At 62.9% G+C, this 17,561-nt stretch overlaps 1 protein-coding gene across 1 annotated transcript; it reads right to left on the reverse strand.

The window, feature by feature from the left end:
- Positions 1-193: 193 nt before the first annotated feature.
- SREBF1 (sterol regulatory element binding transcription factor 1) lies at positions 194-16,370 on the reverse strand. Its single transcript, XM_025280442.2, is given in 21 exon segments — positions 194-947; positions 1,260-1,368; positions 1,468-1,668; positions 2,111-2,276; positions 2,426-2,558; positions 2,657-2,766; positions 3,039-3,147; positions 3,646-3,814; positions 3,956-4,122; positions 4,201-4,462; positions 4,705-4,883; positions 4,996-5,197; positions 5,423-5,643; positions 5,751-5,865; positions 6,494-6,712; positions 6,813-6,950; positions 7,035-7,222; positions 7,583-8,011; positions 9,269-9,310; positions 9,313-9,363; positions 16,130-16,370. Coding segments are annotated over 21 exon segments (3,531 nt in total). The 5' UTR covers positions 16,221-16,370; the 3' UTR covers positions 194-717.
- Between the last annotated feature and the right edge of the window lie 1,191 nt (positions 16,371-17,561).

Here is a 17,561-nt window from a genome sequence, read left to right on the forward strand (position 1 = left end):
AGACCACAAGGGCCCTAAGGGTTAGGAGATGAGAGCGCGCGCCAGGGCCCAGGTCAGCTGGAGGGAATAAAGCCAGGCCTCCCAAACACAGAAGGGCAGGTGGCAACGAGAAGCCTTTGCCTGGGTGCTAGAGGGACAGAAGGCCCAAAGAATCCCCTCTGGTTAGCCTCTCCCCAAAGGAGCAAAACCCAGATTATAAATAATTTCATTTTTTATTCTCTGTACAAAACTTCTCAACCTATGAAAATAAAGTCTGCAAAAGGCAAAGTAATGCTTGAGCCTTGGAGGCCAGGAAGCTGGTGCACTCCGATCTACACTATGCACAGGTCTCCCTAGATGAGAGGGAGGCATAGGGGGTAGGGTCCCTCGGCTCGGTGAAATGCACCCCTCTCTCCTCTCTGGAGGGAGGGGGAAAGCTGCGGACTGGGGGTCCATGACACCCAGGAGCGGTGTCACTGGGAGCACGTGACATCCGGCGGCGGCAGGCCCCGGTAATTCCCCAGCCGGCCACCAGAGGCCAGCACTATCCTGGCCACCGCGCGCCGAGTGCGGGAGCGGGCTGGGTAGGCCCGCAGGTCAAGAGCAGACGTCTCCGAGGGTCTCCAGCCCCCCAGGGGCCGCACAGTCCGTGGACTGGGCGTGAGCCCCGGAACTCCGGCGTCGCTCTCGGCCGCTGATACGGAGACCGGGCTCTAGGGCAGGCCCGCCGGCAGGAGTCTAGCTGGAGGTCACAGTGGTCCCGCCGCCCAGGCGCATGAGCATCTGCTGACAGTCGTGCAGCAGCCGGCGGTCACCGAGCTTCTCGAGCGTGCGCGCCGCCTCGGCCAGCATGCCCACGCGCTGCCCGGGCGCCGACAGAAAGCCGGGCGGCAGGTAGCAGGAGGCCAGCAGCAAAGCCTCGGCCTGCTCCCGCCTCGTGGGCCGCGACTCCAGCTCCGCCGCTCCGCCTGCGCACGCGCACGGGAGCACGTCAGGGGCGGGGCCGCGCCAGGGGCGGGGCTCAGGCCCCGGCCCCGCCCCTGCCGCCTGGTCCTGCCTGCGCACCCACGCCTTTGGTCTTGGGCTGCCATGCAGCTAGCTGGTCCCTTCCGCTGCTTCCCCTGGAGCACAGAGCGAGTGCTCCACAAAGGACAGTTTCCCCCGAGTCTCAGGTTAGGGCTCCCATCGAAGTCCCAAGGCTCCTGTGTGTCTTACGGTCTCCCTCTGCAGCCTTCACCTGGCCTGAGACCCTTCCCACCTGGGCCAGCCGGCCTTCTCACCTCCTTTGCAGGGGCCGACCCTCCTCCTCAGGCTGCGATCCAGAAGCTGGTGTGTCCGCGCCGGGCTGGCCCCTGCCATCAGTCGGGCAGTGGCTTCATGTAGGAATACCTGGGCAGGAGGAACCAGGAGAGGTTCAGGTCAGGCCCCACTCCCTTCAGACACCTCATGTCTGTCCCCATCACAAGTCAGGACTCTGTGGGCACTCACCCTCCGCATGGCAGGCCGGACGTTCTGTGCCAGACGCCTCAGGCCACTCAGGTCCCTCTGGAAACCACGAAGCTCGAGGGCAGAGGCCTGGGCCCCACCTCCAGGGCCCTGAGAGGCCTGGGTGGGTGCCGGCAGCTTCTGCCGCTGCCAGAGGCTGGTGCGCGCCACAAGGAGCAGGTCACACAGGAGCAGCTGCATGGCCTGGGGGTGGTGGTAGGGCAGGGCAGGGGTCAGGGCCTCTGGCTGTGGGAGAGAAGGCTAGGGGGCCCGCGGTGCCAGGGGCCGGCTCCGGGCTGCACTGCCGAGGCACTGCACCCGCCTCACACATGCAATGCAACAGCAATGCACCGCGGGGCCGCCCGCTCTCCAGGCCCCACGCCCCCGCCGGCCTGCGCGGCAGCCTCCAAGGAGGGCCCTGCCACATGTTCACCCCACCCTCCTCCTAGGAGGGCAACACTGAGGCCAGAGGGAGCAGCCACTCTCCCCGGGACCCAAGCCTTAGCCAGAAGGCAAGGCCGGCTGGGTCCCCCGTCCTGTGCTGTTGGGCTGACCCTGCAGTCTTCTGCAGCCCAAGGGGGACCATCCAGGGAGTGGAAAGGCCAAGGCCCCTGAGACGGGCCAGGCCCCTGGCCCCAGCCCTTACCTTGTCAATGGAGCTGTCAGCTGGTGTGGTGGCCAGGCTGTCCTGCAGGTACCCACTGGCCTTCTCACACATTGCCAGGCTGGCTGGGCCAGACTCAGCCTTCCCACGGCCTAGGATGGTCCGGGCAGCCTTGAAGGAGTGCAGAGCCGCCCTGGGCAGGGGTTTCCTGTTGGGGCCAAGGCAGAAGTGTCATGGTTGGACCTCCCTCTGCACTGGTTCTGGCTTCATGGGAAGAGCATGGTGAGACCCCAAGGACATAGAACAAAGCTGGGGGCAGGGTTGGGGGTAGGGCACGAGCATGCAGCCTGTGCTCACTCGGACTCCTGCAGGGCACGGGGCAGGTGCTCCACCAATGGGTACAGCCTCTCGGCTGCCTCCTCATCCCGCCGAAGCCAGTGGGTCACCACAGCTGTCAGAGAGGCCCACCACTTGGCCACCGGGTCTGTGCCTGCAAAGGGGGCACAGGAGGCAGAAACTCAGCCATATTGCACCCAAGGCTGAGCTGCTTGGCGCTGGGGCTGAGGGCATCACAGGTCGGGGGCTCACCGGGGGTGGCAGCCATGCTGGAGCTGATGGAGAAGCTGCAGGTAGGAGCTCCGGCCACGTCCGAACAGCTGTTCAGCAGCTGCAGGTACCCCAGGGCATCTGAGAACTCCCTGTGGCAGGAGAGGACGGGCGGTCAGGATGGCTGGCAGGGGTCCTCACCTTTGCGAACAGCGCAGCCTGGCCTCCTGGCTCCTCCAAGAGCCTCCATCCCCTCGTGCCGGGCCGGTGGGAAACTGAGGCCCAGAGAGGAACCGAAATGCAGGGAAACTGAGGCCCAGAGAGGAACCGAAATGCACCTAAGGCCATAGTGGCCCAGCTCTGGCCACCCACAGGCTCCACTGGACGGGGGCTCTGGCCTGCTGAGGCGCACAGAGACACTCACTTGTCCCCCTCAGCTGATCCAGGACTGGGGCTGGGCTGGGCCACACAATTCAGTGCTCGCTCCAAGAGATGTTCACGGAACAGTTGAGTCACCTGGGCCAGGGGATCCACTGTGGAGAAGAGTGAGCAAGTGGAGGGGCGAGAATGGCCCCACCCCTCCTGTGCACAGGCACCTCCCTGCACTAGGGATCTTTTCTGGGCACGGGAGGGCCTGGCTCTGAGACAATTGAAAGCTGGTAGATAAACACTCCGCCCGCCTGTGGACAGGATAACCCACCTGGGATGCACGCCCTTGCCCGACCTCCTCACTGCATGGTGATGTTGTCTGGAGCACCTCTTGAATCAGACCCCTGGCCCCCCGCCCCCTGTCTTTCTGTTTGCCTCTGAAGAGCCCCAGCTGAGACAGACCCAGGTTGGCCTCCCCATCAGCACATCCCCATAGCCACACCAGATGGCAGGGCAGCCGCCAGGGTGGGCCAGGACAGCAGAGAGGCAGGGACAAGAGACTGACCAGGGATAGGCATGAGGAATGGGAACGGGGGATGGAGGAGGCGGCCAGCTGTGGGGAAAGGGGTGGGCACGGGGAAGGGCCCAGGGAGAGAAGGCACCTGGGTTCCCAGCCACGCTGTACAAGCTGTCCCTCGGGGCGCTGCACAGGGCCCAGTTGCCATCCACGAAGAAACGGTGGCCCACAGGGTGGCAGAGCCACTGCATGGCAAGGGGCACTGAACCGCTCTGTGCCAGGCAGGCCTGGCGGGCACTGCTCAGGAAGAAGCGCTGTTGAGGAAGGAAGGAAAGGGCCATCAAACTGAAACCTGGCTGAGACCACAGCGGGCCCACAGCCGCCCCCATAACCACGTGCCTTTCTGTGCAGCCCTCACCTATCCACAGAGCCCTCACTGGTCACCACCTACTCACTGTCAGAAAATGCAAGGCCCGGGGCAGACTGGCCTTGACCCTGAGCGCAGCGGCCACGTAGATCTCAGCCAGCGTGGCCACAGACACAGCATCTCCCGCACACTCAGCCAGGTTCAGGGCACTCAGCGCCAGGTTGGCAGCAGCGAGGTGCCCACCTGAGTACTTTCCTGGAAGATAAGAGGGCGTGAGGCCAAGGGTGGTGTGGAGGCAGCAGGACCCCGGGGGGCCAGCCCTCGCTTGCATACCCATGGTGTGCAGCTGGTGCAGCTTGTGGTAGACGAGGGCTGCGTCACGGGCGCTGGTGCGAGCATCTGCCTGTAGGGCCCTGTCCCTCCGTAGGCCCCCTGCCCAGCCGGCCAGCCAGCGGCCCACCCAGAGACGCTGCAGCAGGTGGCGGATGAGGCTCCAGAGCAGGCTGCAGGCCAGGTCCAGGTGGGAGGTGGGCAGAGGCCGGCCCAAGGCCCGCAGGGCCAGCCACAGCTGCTGGGCAGCCTGGGCAAAGTCCCCCTGGGGGTGAGGGGTTTTCAGGTAAGAAACGTGGGGCTGTGCTACCCCTCCACCTTGGGCCTCCCGTGAGGACCACACCATCCCCAGCAGCACAGGCTGGGCCCCCAGGGGTCCACAGGAGTCGAAGGGGTAGTCAGGAGTGGGGAGAACAGGGGAGGTCCACGGTATGCCCAGCACCTTCCCAGACACTGCTCGGGGTCCCAGCCTTGCCTGTTCCCATCCCCCAGGGTCTGGCCACTTACCCTGGCCAGGTCCAGGTCGGCCTGCTTGCGATGCCTCCAGAAGTGCACGGCGGGGCATGAGTGGGGCCGAGTGACTGGTTCTCCGTAGACAAAGAGAAGTGCCAAGGAGAAGAGCACCAGCAGCCCATTCATCAGCCAGACCAGTGGGGGCAGCAGCCACGGGGCCCAGCCAGGACCATCTGGGGGCAGACAGAAGCTGGGGACACAGAGGCTGGGCACCCAGGAAATCCAGAGCCCCAAGCCCACAGGACGGGATCCACCTCTGCGAGAGCCCCCCTCCTACCACCCTACCTCTGCCCTCAGCACCCAGCATGCTGCGCCTGGGACCGTGGTTGATGCTGGTGGTGTCGGAGGGACCAGCAGGACCCCGGCTACCCAGCAGGGAGGCCAAGGGGTTGCAGGAGAGACAGAGGAAGACGAGCGCGCACAGGGCCAAGCGAGAGCGGTCCAGCATGCCCTGGCTGTGGGGAGCGGGCAGCAGCTCTGGATTCACCTGGGGGGGTGGGCAGGGCGGTGAGAACAGGGCAGCATGACCCAGAGAGCACAGCTCCAGGAAGGAGGGGTCAACTCTGCCCCCTGCCTTACTGTGGGAACCCCTCAGCCCTGTCTTTCTTCTGTCTATAAAAGGGGAGGTGGGATGTGTGAGGGACCTGATCCAGTCCTGGGGCTCGGAGGAAGTTGCTGGATGACAAGAAGGGAACAACACTGCAGGCCCCACCTGGCCGTCCTCAAAGACCGGGCTGTCAGGCTCCGAGTCACTGCCACTTCCACCGCTGCTACTGCCCCTGCTGCCAAGGGACAAGGGGCTGCTCTGGGAGGGCGAGCCGGCGTCTGAGGGGGGTGGACTCAGGGTGTCCACCACCTCTGGCTTCATGCCCTGCATGGGCACATCTGTGCTACCTCCACTGCCACAAGCCGACACCAGGTCCTTCAGTGATTCTGTGGGCCAGAGAGGAGCAGGCTGGAGTGAGCTCCACACCCCACCTCACCCCAAATTGGAGCTCAGGACCTGGGGGAGCTGCGAGCCAGGGAGGGCCAGCACTCACTGCTTTTGTGGACAGCAGTGCGCAGACTCAGGTTCTCCTGCTTGAGCTTCTGGTTGCTGTGCTGAAGGAAGCGGATGTAGTCGATGGCCTTGCGCAAGACGGCAGATTTATTCAACTGCAGGGGTGGGGTGGGAGGGAGATGGCACAAGTGGTCAGGCCAGAGAGCTTGGCACTGAAGCGAGAGGGCAGGGCTGCTTTGCAACACAATCGCCTCAGGAGATCTGCATCTGCTATTCCTACTCCCTGGGAACATTCCTCCCCTAGAACCTGCCGCCCAGGTAAGTAAGATACAGACAACAGCACCTGGCTGGCTGCTGTCAACATCACTCCACCTTATGCCTCACTCTCTCACCTCCTCCAGGCCTCTGTTCACACATCACATCACCTTTGTGAGGCCTTCCCGGACCACCCAACTTAGGTTTGCAACTTCCCCCATCCCTCTTCTCTCCAGCACAGCACTTATGCCACCTGGCGTACCCCAACCCAGGTCTGTTGGCACCCCCGCACCCTGCTAGAACATCAGCTACTCAACAGCAGGATCTCTGTCTGTCCTCTGCTAAATCCCCAGCACCTGGAAGAGCCTGTGCCACCCGGGGCTTCCCTGAAGCTCACCTGAACAGAACTGCCAGGCCCGAGGAGGCTGGGGCCCCAGGACTGTCTGCCCAGCCCCATCCTCCTCCTCCTCCTCCTCCTCCCAGGTGCCTGCTTGCCCAGAGCCACCCTGTTAGGGCCTCAGCCCACACCTTGGCCTCGGTGCCCACCACCAGGTCCTTGAGCTCAACGATCTTGTCATTGATGGAAGAGCGGTAGCGTTTCTCGATGGCATTGTGGGCTGTACGCTTCTCGCCGCGGCTCTGCGCCGAGCCTGGAGCCTTGCCACTGGCAAGTCGGTTGATGGGCAGCTTGTCAGTGTCTACTACCAGTGGCACTGTGGCCAGGATGGCCCCGCCACTCACCAGGGTCTGCAGGGCCAGGCAGAGTTAGCAGGTGGACATGTGAGCAAACCTCGCCGCCCCCCACCCCACCCAAGCCACCCACCCCCACCCTGCCCAAGCCCCCTACCTGCAAGGGCGCTGCCTGAACAGCAGTGCCAGGGCCCAGGGAGCGGATGCCTGCCGCTTTCAAGGGGGCTCCCACATCTGTTTTCACGGTCGTCAGGAGCAACGAATCTGCCTTGATGAAGTGGGGCTGCAGCAGGACCTAAGGACAGGAGGGGCCTCAGCCGTGGGCTATGGGTCTGGGCCCAGGGCTACCACCTCCCTGATGCCAGCCAGACCGCCTCACCGGGACCTGCTGTATCTGGGAGGTCACAGAGGTTGCTCCAGGGGCCACCGTGGGGGTGGCTGTGGCTGTCAACAGCTGCTGGGGGGCCGCACTCTGAACCTGGCTGTGCAAGGAGACGGGCGGGACCCCTGGCAGGGAAGCCAGTGGCAGGCCAGCCAGTGACTGCGAGCTGCTCCCCGGAGGGGTCCCTGCAGAGATGAAGGCTGGGGCTGAGGACACAGGCTATCGCAACCCACTTCCAACCCGTCCCCCAGGTCCTCATCACCATGTGACCCGGGATGAGTCACTACCCCTGTGGCCGTGGGTTCCTATCTGGATGGCTCTGCCCAGGGCTCTGATGCAAGTATGCCAGCCTCCTAGCCAAGAATCACTCTGCAGAAGGGCAGCTGGTGTGGACCCCGGGCAGCGAGAGAAGTGCTTCGTCCACAGGAGCCCGAGAACTACTGGTGAGCAGGCGCCTCCAGCCACAGAGCAGGGGCCCGACTGCTAAAGCCTGCAAACTCCTCCACCAAAAGCACCTGACTCCCACCTCCACACGCCCTCCTTACCTGTGAAACCTCCTGGAGGGCTGGGGTAGCCCACAATGGGAGCAGAGCTGAACTGCGGTGGGGTGGTGGCCGCAACACTCTGCGGCAGGAGAGCTCCAGGAAGGGGCTGGGGGGTGGTGGGCTGGAGGACAGTCAGGGGCGCTGGCTCCTCCTTGATCCCAGGCCCCGGGGAGAAGGCAGGCACAGATGGGTATATCTTCAGGGGGGTGGGCGCAGGCTGGGGAGGGGACAAGGGTGGGGGTGTCGCCTTGTTCACCCCCAGGAAGCCTTCAAGTGAGGAGCTCATCGTGGAAGGAGGTGGGGACAGGCTGCCCAGGGAGCTGGCGTCGGGACTGGCAGGGTCTGTGGTCCCTGCTCCGCCCCCGGCGTAGGGCGGGTCGAATAGGCTCGGGAAGTCGCTGTCTTGGTTGTTGATGAGCTGAAGCATGTCTGCGGGGAGGAGGAAAAGCTGTGAGCAGCAGTGCAGCAGGTGCTGTGTGTCTTCACGCCCCACCCCCGACACAGTGTACACGTGGGAGCAACGCCACAGAAACAAAAAGCCACCCGCAGGAGCCCACGCTCACAGATACCCGGGACATCTGGAGCTTTGCCCAGTGCATCAAACAGCCTTGCGACACTGGACAATGCCAGCGGCCCCCGAAGCAGAGGTCCACAACCGCTCAATTCAGAGCTGCCTTTGCCAACCCATTTCTCTGTGCAATAAACCGAGACTTGGGGCAGAGTCAACCGCTGGCCATATGTGTGCCAACCAGTGTGTCTCTGAATGTTCTGGGCACAAGCCCAGGCTCTGTTTGCAGCCAAGCAGCTCTGGACCGGCCATTCAAGCTTCAGTCTCCCCTCAATGAAAGCCAATGCCGTCTGTCCTGACTCTCCTCCTCATACAGACTGGACACATGGCCCGCGGCAGCCCAAACTGGCCACAAGCCCTCTCCCCCAGCTGGCAACCAGCAGCCTGGCTGGGTCAGTCCAGGGCCCTCTAACCCACTGAAGGAGTCATCCACTGGGTCAAAGTGCTCTGCAGGACCCATGAGCAAACCCTGGGAGCCCCAGGTGTCCCCCAGACCCCCAGCCTGGGCTTCTGGCAAAAGTGTCCTCTCACCAGCCCTTAGTCTCCCCATCTGTACAGGACTGACAAAACACTTTGTGACAGGACAGTTGCACGGAGTGGGGCCTCAAGGTCACCTGAGTCCCTCCTACTGACAGGTGCCAGGCAGGAAAGTGACTGCAGGGGACGACCCAGGCTGCCAGGAGAGCACAAGGGAGGATGGGGTGGGGGTGGGTGCCAGGCTCAGCCCTCCTGTCCTCAAACACAAACACTTGGCAGGCCCTCCAGGTCTGCACAGGTCATAGTGCACAGTGCTTTCTCCCGCAGGACCCCCTACCCCAGGCCTCACGAGCCCCTTTGATAGTTGAGGAAACTGAGGCCGAGAGACGAAACTGGCTGACCTAGGGCTCCCACTGTCTGTCAAGCCCAAGGTGCCCCCAAAAGGGAGCTCCAGGAAAAGTGGTCCTCCCCGCTTTGGAGCAGATGTGGGAAAGCCACCCCCTTACTCCGGACGTGGGCGTGGGGAGCCTACTCTTCTTAGAGCAGGGAGTGTGTACACCTCCCCTCAGGGCACCGAGGATGGAACCCCGCTGAGGAAATGAAAGCTCTATAATAAAGGGGTGGAGGCCTCCAAAAAATACCTTCGAACGTGCAGTCCATGGTTCCGCGGCCCGGGCCCGTCGCCCCTCGGGGCGTCCAGGCGGCTGGCCTGCCGGTCTCCGAGCACAGACTTCACCTGCGGAGCCGGCGCACTTTAAAGCCGCTGAGCGACAGAGCTACCCGCCGGCCCCGCCCCCGATACCGGCCCCGCCCCCGCCCCGCCCCGCTGGCCAGCCCCGCCCCGCGTAGCGGCGGGCCGGGCATGGGGTGAGCGCGCGCGGCCAATCAGCGGCCGCGCCACCGCCTCCTGGCGCCCCGCCCCGGCCCCGCCCCACCCCCACGGCACGCGGCTCGGGTTGCGCCCCGCGGCGCCGCATGGGGGCCGGGGTTACTAGCGGACGCTGGCCCTTAACCCACTAGGCGCCGACGTCTGCAGGGGTTACTGGCGGTCAAGTCAGAGAAGAGAGGTGGAACGAGGGGCTAGAGGTGCCCCAGCTCCGCAGGTAAGTCTCTGGCTCTCTGACACCCTGAGCTGGTCTCGACCACGCTCAGCCTCAGTTCGCTCTTGGAAAATGGGACGAGCACGACTCTGGGCTCCGACTCCTAAAGCCAGATCTGGGACAAGTAAAGGTGTTACTGGGTGCAGTGCTTAAGTGAGACTAAGGGCCACCTGGCAGTGGGTGTGGGGACCTCCCCTTCCTGGGCCGCCCCAGCATGGGCCACACCCCACCGCACGAACCCCTGGCAACAGTCACTTTCCAGGGACACTGAGGAAGGGAACCCATACCCCAAACTGATAGCCAGTAACAGCTGAGCCCGAGCTGAAGCCCCATACAGACATCCCTTTGAAGAGGGGCCTGGATCTGGGACGGGGTCAGTGACATCCCCACCCCCAGCAGTCTCGGGGTGAACCTGACTCATTTATTCACTGCAGGGTCAGGGGAAGCCAACAGGCAGCCCAGTCCCTGGGACAGAAGGTGAGGAAGTCCTGGGATGACAGGCTCTGGGGGTCTCTGGAGGGCTGCCCAGATCCTCTCCCCTTCTGTGTAAGGTTTGAGTTCTACACAGATGAACAGAGCCTGGCCAGCAGCCCAGGTTGCCAGCTCCAGCTTTTGTGGCCAAGTGGACTCCAGGCTCATGCCAGCCTCCAACTGCGGCCAAGCCCACCTGCAACCCTTTCTTGGTGTCCTGCAGCCTCAGAGGGTGTTAGGGGCAGAGACCCCCTGGCCCCGATGGCTCTCACTTTCCAGGAGGCTCCTCTCCATCACATATCCACCCTTCTTTGTCCGGGTCCTTCCATGGCCTTGCAGCAGATGCCAAGGACAACTGAATTCTCCACCTCCCTTCCTCCTCAGCTGGTGGGTGCTCACACCCTCCCTCACCCCCCCAAATCAAGACATTGGTGTTGGCAAGGCTCCTACCTCACCTGAGTACCTTGAGACTGGGAGACACTGAGGCCTGAATTCCAGGGCTGACTCACACCTGAGCCTCTGCAGGGCCAGGGCCACCCAGAGTCAAGCCTACCTGCTCCTGACCGTCCCTCTCCCTGTCTCATGCTCTCTCGCCCCCTTTGTTTCCCATTTCACATGTCTTGGCTCTGTCCCATCTAGACCAAGGACGTAGAAGGGAGAGGCCCACAGCCGATAGGGTCAGGAACAGCTGCCAAGAGGAGGGCTGGCCTCGGGGACATGATATAACGAAGACGCAGTTCATCTGGTGGCATGTTGAGGGGCCACCACCCTCTGAACTCACGGTCTGACTGGGCCCCCTCTCACTCTCTCCTAAAGCCAGATCTGGGTGCCAGAACTTCCCTCCACCCTTCACTTGCTGTGCAGTCCCAGGCAAGTCACTCTCCTTCTCTGAGCCTTCACCTCTGGCCTTGGAGCAGGGGATTCTAGGAGGCAAGAGAGCCCCCACTCCAGGGTGCACAGTTTAAGGAAGCTCCCTCCAGTCCAGTGGGCCTGAAAGGCTGGACAGGGCTCCCACAGTGGGGCCCTTCGCCGGTGAAGTAAGCACTCGCATGACCTAAGACTCAAGGCCTGCGTGGCTCCTGCACCCACTCTATGGGGAGAGGGGAGGTGTGGGCTCAGCCTCAGGGGGCCCACCTGCCCCTCCCCAAGCCTGGCTTCATCTTTTCCTCTCCTGCCCTGATTCTATCAGGGCCTAACAGGAAACCTGAAACCCTCTGCCCCCTCCCTGGCTCTACCTACAAACCTCCCTCTGAAGGCAGATGTGGGCCTTTTATTCTAGGGCCTATTTATCCTGAGGCCATGACAGAAATCCTTGGGGGACCCCCATCACACCCACCCACAGGAGCCCACCTCTGACTATCACAGGAGCCTATGACCCACAGGAGCTGACACAAGGCCTTGCACCCCAAACTCTTCTTGCATGCCTCCTAGGACAGGGAGCTCACCACCTCCTTCATATGGCTTGGCCCATGAAGCTCAGATGTTTCTCTGACAATATCTACTGCCCTCTCCTAAATGCCAGGCCAGTGCCAGGTGCTGGGGGTGCAGGAACAGAGCGTGAAGACCTCCCAGTGGAGCTTCTGTTCGAGTGCAGGAACAGAGCGTGAAGACCTCCCAGTGGAGCTTCTGTTGGAGGGAGGCCAACTGTCTACTAATCCGTGGAGGAAGGGGGTGCAGGTGATGAGCATCGTGAAGAAACAGAGGGAGTCAGGGCAGGCCTCTTTGTGGAGGGGGCATCTGAGTAGAGGCCTGAATGAAAGAAGGGAGTGGGCCAGGAGGAAGGATGTCACAGGCAGGAGGAACAGCAAGTGCAAAGGCCCTGAGGTGGGAGCAAGTTTGGTGTGCTATCAAGACAAAGAAGAGGCTGGTGTGACTGCAGAAGAGGGGGTCAAGAAGGAAGAGGGTCAAGGAGACAGCCCAAAGCTGGAGTTCCAACCCACGTTTGTCTGTCGCCTGAGCTAAGAACACCAATTCTCAGGGAATGGGCAGAAAAGGTATTTGTAAGCAGGTCACAAAGTCTGCAGCAGACAGCACAAAGCAACAGCACCGCTCCACCTCTGGCTGCGTGAGGGAGGGCACAGGGCAGCAGTGGGAAGCGGGCTTGCACCCTGCCAGCTAGCCCTGCTGCTCCCACCAGCATCTCCTGGAACCTCCCGAGAAGCACAGTTGGCAGGTTCGCATGTCCTCAGCCAATCATGTGTGCGGCAGGGGCACAGGGTGCCTTTGTGTGTGTGGGGCTGCCTGGGGATGTGGCGGGTGCCCGCTCTTCCTGGAATGAGATGGCCCCGGGGCCAGAGCCCCAGGGGAACCTGAATATGAGCCCTCTAGCCAGATGAGGCCACTAAGGCTCAGAGGGAGGCTATGTGCCCCAGGTCTTCTGACTGCCAAGTGAAGAATCTCAGACCTACGCCCAGGCCTGCCAACCCCCCAAGCCCACAGCCCCTAGCCCCGCCTGCCAGGGGCAGGAGTGAGCCCTGAGGCCAGCCTGGCTCTGTCCCAACTTGTTGCCACCACTCATCCCAGGTCAGGATGTGCGTGCAGAGTGCTACGCAGAGGGGAGGCAGTGTGAAGCTCCAAGGCTCAGCCCTGGCACTGCCCCCTCTGAAGTGTGTGTGTTGGTTCAAAGGCAGCACACTGCTTCCGAGCTGCCAGGCTGCTCTCTGGAACAATAAACCTCCTTACACTCTCCCTTGCAATGTGTCACGTTTAATCAGAGCATCACCAGCACTGGGTTTTATCATTTTTACCTACTTTGGGGTGCTTTCCTTAGTCCTCACAACTGTGTGACTGGAACCTTGAAGGTGCTTTAATTTGCATCTCTGAGGCTGCCCCGAGGTGGTTGTGCAGCAAACAATCAACTATGGCCAGAAACCAGAAACACATGCTGGGCTTGGGCCCTCCTCTGCCAGCTAGAGATGGATTTACTGCAACATGTTCTTGGCCTGGGAGGCAATCCCCACTGGGCCTGGCCCTCCTGCTGCTCCCCACACCTCAGCTCGGCAGGTGGGGGTAGTGGGCATGTCTGCCCCCAGTCTGTATACCAGTGAGGAGATAACCGTGGCATTTCTGAGGCTCTCCCCTCCCCTATCACAAGTGCAGGTATGCACGCCCTTTAGGCCCCAGGGTCAAAGGGCACATCCACGGGGCCTGTGGCTGGCAAGACACAGGACAGAGGCACTTGCTCTGGCCAAGAGTCATTGCCACCTGGCCTGCCCTATCAGCTGGGCGAAGTCCAGACCCCAGGCCTCTGCCCGGTGGTGACCCCACCTGAGGCTGGGCAGGTCACCTAGAATGTGTGCATCCAGTGAGGTGACCACCGGGCAGAAGGCAGCTCCCAACTGCCAGCCCACCCGCCTCCCTGGATTGCCCGGATCTCCCCACCCCCTCACAGGTGCGAGGGCTGGAACTCACAGGGGCTCATGGGCAGCCCACTTATGGCCTCACCCCAGCTTTCCAGAGCAGCCGCTGCAACCTGGAGAGAGCACATGGCCACACCGGGAGGGCCTCTGCTTCCTGCCGCCTGGGGCAGGTGGGCCAGGCACCCAAGGCAGGAGAGGGATGGAGAGGGGCCATGTCCAGGGGGAGAGGCCTCTCCCAGGCTCTGCCCTCAGGACCTCTGGACATGAGGATGAGGCAGGAGCGCCATGTGGGGGCAGAGTGTGTCCAGGGCATGGGGAGGGCCTGGAGGGACAGGACTCACCATGGGAGGGTGGGCCCAGCCCACCTGACAGGTCTCAAACACCGCACTGAGACAAGGGACTGTATCTTGGGGTTCTGGGCAGCCATGGTGGTTAGGGAGCTGAGCAGGCATGTGCTGTGGCCAGAGCAGGGCTGTAAGCCATCTTGAGCTTGTTTTCTAAGGAGGGCCCATGCTTGGCAGCACCAGGGAGAGACCTGGGCATGAGAGACTGTGGGGAGAGGCCTGAGGGGGCAGGTTGGCCCCCATGTACCTCTTTGAGCAGGCTGGCCTGGAGCCCAGGAAGCCAGGTCCCTGTGGTTGATTTAGGGACTGGGCCGAAGGCAGACACCTGGACTTTGAAGACGAGTGAACTGGGAAGCCCAGGCAGAGATGACTTCCAGCTATGCACCGGAGGCCCAGGCCACCCCTTGATCAGGCCCACCCGACCAGCAGCGTCCTCCAATCGCCTCTTCATCACTGAGCAGCATAGTGCAGTGAATGAACCAGTGGGGGGTAAGGCCCTCCACGGCATCAACACAATCCCAGCACTCATGCAAGGCGGCTCCCACACACCCTCTCTCATGGCCACAGGGGACCCCAAAACAAGAACAGGAGGAGGAGGCTGGGAGCAGGTGGATCCACCCAGAGTTGTGGCGCAGTGCAGCCAGGGCCCGACCTGCAGCACAGGACTTGGGGCTCCTGGTGAGGGCGCTGGTCACATGACGGAGTCTGGCCAAGGCACATGCCCAGGCTGGGTGGGGCTCAGGGCCATGGGTAGACTCCCTGATGCCAGTCCTCCGTCTCATGAGTCAAAGGCTCTGGGCTAGGATGGGGAGGTGGCCGTGTGACCTATGACCGTTTCGACCCACTCCCAGGCCCCCAGCATACCTCCATATAGAGCAGCCTCCTGAGTCCCCTGCTCTACAGTGTCACACACACACACACTCACAATAGGAGACCAGCATTTAAGAGCGTGGGCTCTGGAGCTCCCACCCTGGGTTTGAATTCTGGCTCTACCATGCTCTGCTGTGTGACCTGGGACAAGTCACTTAACATCCCACTGCCTCTGGGATCCAGTTCAGCTCTCACCCCCGAGTCAACGCTGCCTGGCCCTCCTCTCAACTCCCCTCCAGGGGACCTGGCAACTCTTGGGCCCTACCAGCTAGGTTCCCAGCGAGCCATCCAAAGAGTGGTTGGCTCAGATGTGTCCATTTTGCTAACCCTAGGGTGGCCATAGCCTCCATGGATGAGTCCATCCAGGCTGTGGGAGGTTTGGGTCCTGTGCTCAGGGCCTGTTTTCCCCATCAACCAAGTGCAAGGTAGCCAACGTGGCTGAAGCTGCATAGGAATCTCGGAGGCAACCTGCGGAGGCTGGAATGTGCTCTGTGCGGCGTGGGCAACAGCCTCCTGACTGGCCCCGCTGCAGCTTCGCCCCCAACACCCTCTTTGTAGAACAACCAGAGCAGTGTTTCCAGGTGTGTAAGAGGGCCCGCGCTGCTGCTCCCGCCTTTCCCTGCCAAGTCCTCTTCCACCCACCTGCCCAGTCTCACCTGTGCCCCTTCAACTCCTCGCCGTGCCCTCTGCGGGGAAGACATCCTTCTCAGGGCTGAGCTCAGGTCCCACCCCACCGCCCTACCCGAAGCAGTCACCCTGCCCCAGCTCCACCACAGATGTAAGTATCCGTTTATGGGTTTCCTTAGGGTGGGTTTGTGCTTCCAAGGAAAGGGGGAGCCCAGGTCTGTGAACCTCCGGTGCCTAGAACTGGGCTTGGTATTCAGTAGACGCTCGATAAACGTGTGCCGAACCGATACCCGGAGCCAGCTAGGAGAACCGGGCCCTGGTCTGTCAGGGTCCGCGGGACCGCGGAGCGCATGCGCAGGAGCGCGGGCGCCGAGCTGAACTCTCGGGACGGAGGGAACGACCGAGAGTAACCTCCCGCTGACGTCAAGGCCGGGGCGGGGCGGGGCCTCGGCGACGCCGGGTCCCCGGCTCTCGCCAACGCCGCCTCGCGACTGAGGACTCGGTGGCCGCGGGGTGCGGGCCGGGGCGCCCAGAGGCGCACGTGCTCAGCGCCGAGCCTCCTACAGGACCCAGGGGGCACGGGCAGCTCCGCGGGGACAGGACCGCGAGGCCCGCAGCGCTCGGCGCAGAGACGCGGAGCGCTCCTCACAGAGGCGCGGGCCGCGCCCCGACGCCCTCCGTGCCCCCGGCCCGGCACCGCCCGTGCGCGGAGCCCAGTGGCCCTGACGCACCTTCTATGTCGGTCAGCAGCGCCGCGTCCAGCTCGCACGGCTCGGCCAGCGCCAGCTCCAAGGCCGCTTCGTTGAAGGGTGGCTCGTCCATGGCGCAGTCACCTCCTCTCGGAGGTCCGCCGGGCCCGCCGCAGCCGCTCCGCGCGTTCGCGTCCCGCCCGGAACTCGGTGGTGCCCAGCGCCCGCGAAAAGTTCCTCGGAAACTGGGTTCCCGGCGGCGGTTCTGCGGGGCAGGCGGGGCGGGGCGGAGCCTTGCAGGAACCCCGCCCCCGGGTGGACCGTCCCGCCCAACCTGGGGAGCGTCAGGCGGCTCCGATCTGGCCTGCGCACCCGCCCCCTGGCCGTTCCATCCCCTCGCGGACTGCTGCGGGGCTCCCTCCCGCAGGCCCCGGCTTCTCCCGCCCTGAGCAAGGGGGCCGAGTGGAAGCCCCGGGTTGGGTCCGTCCCAGATGTCGCTGAACTTGGGGCAAGAAGTGACCCGACAAACTTCATTCTGAGATTTGGGCCTTTAGAAGACAGACCAGTCCAAGACCTGCTGTGTGCCCTCTGGCCAGTTACCTCACCACACTGTTCCTCAGTTTCCTCAGCTGTAACGGGGCTTGATGGTGTCTCCGCATAGGCTGACTGGGACGTTAGTAACGGTGGCCGACTGGGCCTGTGAGATGAGCCTGCCCCTCCTTCTTTAGATCTTCTGAAGAGTCTGGAAGAGGCTAGAATTTCCCACTCTGACTTACTCTGGTTTCCTCCCAGATCCAGCTGTGGGACTGACAGAAGGGCTGGGGGTTAGTGGGCCCAGTCCGGCTGCTGAAGGTGGGCTGGCCTCTGCACCCGGAGTTTAGGAGCTCACCAGCACAAGCTCACACAGCCCCCCCGTCCCCAGAGCAGCTGGGATGAGGTAGGGGCAGTCTGTGCTTTGGGCCTGGGACCCCTTGCCCTGGATCAGGACAGGCCCCGGCAGGTCAGAGGAGACAGCTAGACTGGGGAGAGAGCTGGACCAGGACCCTGGGTCCTGTGGGTTGGGGGCAGAGCTAGGTGCCAAGGGAGGGTCCTAATGAGGTGGACTGAGATACTAATATGCAGGTGCTGCAAGTGTGGAAGCAGTGAGCAGAGGCACCCTTGATAGGGGGCAGCCAAGGAGCCTTATCAGAGGTCTGGACCCCCACCTCCACCCCCTACTCCTCAGTGAATCCAGCCATCCTGAGTACTGCTTTGCTCAGATTCCAGATATAGCCTGTCTGACCACACCCTCTGACAGAGTGACATTTGTGGCGCACTTTGGAAGGGGGGTGTTGCCCAGGCCAAGAAAGGCTTTGGAGGCCCAAGTCCCTGGGGCTCAGACTGGACACGCAGGGCTCTTGGTTCCCCTCCCGGAAGTGGCTGCGGTGGAAAATTACCCAGAACAGGGATGGCCAGGCCCCGGGGGACCTCCAAA

The sequence above is a fragment of the Bubalus bubalis genome, chromosome 3 (genome assembly GCF_019923935.1).
Source record: "Bubalus bubalis isolate 160015118507 breed Murrah chromosome 3, NDDB_SH_1, whole genome shotgun sequence".
NCBI classification, from domain to species: domain Eukaryota; kingdom Metazoa; phylum Chordata; class Mammalia; order Artiodactyla; family Bovidae; genus Bubalus; species Bubalus bubalis.